Source organism: Gastrolobium bilobum, unplaced genomic scaffold, assembly GCF_033153095.1.
Source record: "Gastrolobium bilobum isolate Gb01-03AN ecotype WA unplaced genomic scaffold, APGP_CSIRO_Gbil_v1 utg1595, whole genome shotgun sequence".
Taxonomy (NCBI): Eukaryota; Viridiplantae; Streptophyta; class Magnoliopsida; order Fabales; family Fabaceae; genus Gastrolobium; species Gastrolobium bilobum.
The window spans coordinates 107,095-110,738 of NW_026899397.1; the positions used below are offsets into that span (position 1 = coordinate 107,095).

At 37.6% G+C, this 3,644-nt stretch overlaps 1 protein-coding gene across 1 annotated transcript; it reads right to left on the minus strand.

Moving 5' to 3' along the window:
- Positions 1–1,904, minus strand: LOC133290281 (cytochrome b561 and DOMON domain-containing protein At4g17280-like). Its single transcript, XM_061488355.1, has 3 exons — positions 1,055–1,904; positions 670–924; positions 1–584 (listed from the first exon to the last, which is right to left on the minus strand). The coding sequence occupies exons 1-3, from the start codon at positions 1,682–1,684 to the stop codon at positions 252–254; spliced, it is 1,218 nt and encodes a 405-aa protein (XP_061344339.1). The 5' UTR covers positions 1,685–1,904; the 3' UTR covers positions 1–251.
- Between the last annotated feature and the right edge of the window lie 1,740 nt (positions 1,905–3,644).

Consider the following 3,644-nt stretch of genomic DNA (forward strand, 5'->3'; position numbering starts at 1 on the left):
GATAAAAGTAAAAAATAAATACAAATATGAAGAAACCGATACAAAGCATCCTCTGGAAAAGCATGGAGAAAACCATGCCCCAGGAATTAACTATCCTATGAAAGAATATCTCAAAACCAGACTCTAAAGCAACAGAGAGTATCCTAAGTACGCTCAATATATGTAAGCAAATATACATAAGGGTCTAATAACAAAATTCATATAGATAGGATCCACAAGCCAAAATTCCAGTGTCTATCCGGCCACCTACCCTACACCTGCTGTGGCCTAGAACCATATCCATGAGCCCCATTTGTTCCATTAATGTTTGCTGTCTTGCCCTCTGATTTCCTCCTCTGCAAGACTATGATCCATGTGTAAGCTTCCAAAAGGGCAGCAATGCCACCCAAAGCTGCAATAATGCCAATGTACGCATGCTTCCAGCCATTGTAGCGATCACCCACGGAATTCCCCAATGCTTCGAACCCTTTAAAGATGTTGACGATACTGATGACTATGGTGGTGTATCCGATGGTGTAGTGGTAAATATTCCAGTAGAATCTGTATTTGTTATCTTTGTTGGGCCTCAAAAGAAGAGCAAAAACCTGAATCCAATCAAAAGAGGTTTTCTTGTCAGTCCCATTACAATAGTAACATATCATCCAGAAGCAAATCATGAACATCTCATACCTGAAGTGTTCCAAGGCAGAAGAGGATGATCCCGAGTGTTCTATGGGTTGAATACTCAATACCAACAGAGTCACTGCCGAGTTTGAGACCAGTTCCCCATCCAGCAACACCAATTATGTAAGCAGCGGTTTGGCAGGTAACATGAAGGTAAAACCAAGCAGGGTCTGCAGATTTGAACACCTTCAAATACCTTGCTATTATGGCACCCAAGGGCATCAAGATCCCCCAGCTCACAGCATTCAGCACTCCATGGACCTGAAAAAGTTAACAATCTTCAATCAATTATTAAAAATAAAAAAATAAAATAAAAATCCAAACTTTCGGTGGCTGAACAGTGAAAACCATGTTATAGAATAAATTTTGATTGTTAAAGTGAGGTACTTACGTTTCTTCTTTTCCTAAGTGAATTCCCTGATCCTGCTTGACTGGTACCAGAAACAAGATCCAAACTTTCCTTGGCGTTGAGGTTAGAAGAATCCTGGGCATGGGTTTGTGGGGAAGAACCAGAGAGAGGACCATCTTGCCAAAGGTGGACCAACTTGGTAGTACCACTTGGAAGAGTGAGTGTAGCATAAATGGTCACCTCACTATTCTGATAAGTAGCTGTCAAGCCTGAGTTAGGATAGCTGATGTTTCCCTCTGCCAACTGGGTGGTGTAGCCAGAAATGGAGGAAGTATAGACTCTTGGGGCACCACTAGATTGTGGTATAACCACCAAAGCCTGTGCTCCAACCATGGCTTGATTAAGGTCACTGTTGGGATTGATAGCCCATGAAACCCACCTGTCTGTTGAGGTGATCCCAGTGTGTCTGAATGCTATTTCCAGTTTCCCTGTGGTCTGGTCATAGGTCCAGTGGAGGTACGAGGTTAAGTGTGGAAGATCACGGCATGAAGTGAAAACCTTGTTGTTTGTGAAGGTTTGTGTATTGCATGTCTGTGCCAAGGATGTCAGAAACAGAGTGCTCAAGACAGAGATGGCCAACACAATCCTCACCATCATCAACTTTTCAACCATGTTGGTAAAATCCCCTTCTACTCTCTCTTCCCTTCCTTGATCCTGAAAAAAGGGGTACTTGCTGATACCTGAGAAGAAGAAGGAAGGAGATCTGTTAACAAACAAATGGCTTTCGAGAACTAAACTGAGAAAAAGTGATTATGGTGGTGTTTGTTTGTCTCTTTCTGCGGCCAGCACAACAAAACGCTTTAGGCTGTGGGAGAGACAGAGAGAAGATGGGGGTTATTATAAGAGTGGGTGGGTTTAGGTAGTTGAGTGGTTGATGTACCACGATGACTAAAAGTCTCAGGACAATTTTTTTTATTTTTTTATTTTTTATTTTTTAGAAAACTCTAACAAAACAAAAATAAAAGGTTAAATTTTTAAGTAATCACCGAAAATTCTAGATGCTAAAATTCAGGGAAAGTACGAACTATTATATTTTCAGGACTCATTAAATATCAATTTAAAAGCTATAATTGTTTATGAAATTATAAAGGGCTTGTTATTTGTGTGCCATGAGTCATGACAGTGTCCACCCGCCCCATGAGAGGAAGCTTCCATTACGTGTGTAATGTTCACGCAATTTGATTTGTTCTACAAAAAATGGGAATTCCGACTTGTGCAGTTGGACAAGTTTTTCTACCTTTCCAAAACAACGATCCCTTTTCACACTTGTCTCTTTGTATAGCTCCAGTCCACACTTCACAAATATTTTCTTTTTCTTATTTTCCCACTTTTTGAACGGCCAATATGAAAGTGTTCACAAAAGTTGTAAACTTAAGATTTTGATGGGTGAGGGGGTGAGTCATGGGAGAAGGAACATAAATTTGTTGGCCAGTTTAACCAAACAAATGCCATTTGTTATGTGGCCTGCAAGTTCTCCCCTAATAAGTTTTGGTTTTATTTGCGTTGCAATGTCGTCAGTCCCATGCCAAAGGGATTGACCGTGTTTCTTCAAATCTCGTCATGACATATACGCAACTGGTAATCAAATAGTATATACTTTATTCAATACACGTATTTTGTTAAAAATTTAAGTTTAGTGTTAGCTCATGTTTGAATCTCAAGCTTGACTTCAATTTTAATATATATACTTTTCTGTGTACGGAATGAATTGTTCATAAAAAAAAAAAAATTAGAAATCGTAATTCATAACTATCAATTCATTATGCTTAGGTATAATGTAAAATAAAATAAAAAATCAATATAGAAATTTACCGTTTCTGACAGACGGCGCTAATGTTCGATCCGAGCGAACTTGAACCAAGAATATTCACCGACTAAGTTATAACTCAATATCGGATTTGTTCTCTCGCGAGGTATAAGCGTAGTATTTGTGCACAATAAAGACAAAACAAAGAAGAGCCAAAAGTGTATACCTAAGGTCTTCCACCTTTATTTATAGTGATTACTTATTGGATTTTGGCCTTAACTTGTTTAGATAGGGATCTTATTCCATAATCTTCAAGTGCTTAGGTTGCTGAGATAAGGACCTTCAGATTGTTATCAAGGCTGATTTGGTTGTTTAGATAGGCATCTTAGCCCTTAATCTTCTAGTGCGTAGGTTATTGAGATAAGGATCAGATATCTCCATCCGTAACATATTGTATTTTAATTTTCAAATTAAAAAAGTTTAAACAATCAGGCGTTTAAATTTGAAATGTTAAATTTTAAGCCGAACTTTTATTATATGCAGTCTGCTACATATAAGGTTTGCTAATTTAAAATGAATTAGCTCTGTTAACAGAAAAAATATTTTTATATAGATTACTAAATTTTGTATTACACATGTATATATAATGTACATGTCACATTAACCGTGGGAAATATTTTTAAACCTAGTTTGAGAAAAATAACTAGAAAAAGAAATCCCAAAACAAATAATCATTAGACTTCCAATTTAAGTTTCTGGAATACTTTCTAAGGATTGATGGGGCAAAGAGGTGACTTTATAGTTGGCATATCTTTACCATGTGAC

Bases quoted from the DNA above. Each gene is read 5' to 3' on its own strand.
- LOC133290281 (XM_061488355.1), bottom strand. From the start codon at position 1,684: ATGGTTGAAAAGTTGATGATGGTGAGGATTGTGTTGGCCATCTCTGTC. The intron at 925-1,054 runs GTAAGTACCTCA...TAACTTTTTCAG, and splicing joins CACTTAGGAAAAGAAGAAAC to GTCCATGGAGTGCTGAATGC. The intron at 585-669 runs GTATGAGATGTT...GATTGGATTCAG, and splicing joins TCTGCCTTGGAACACTTCAG to GTTTTTGCTCTTCTTTTGAG.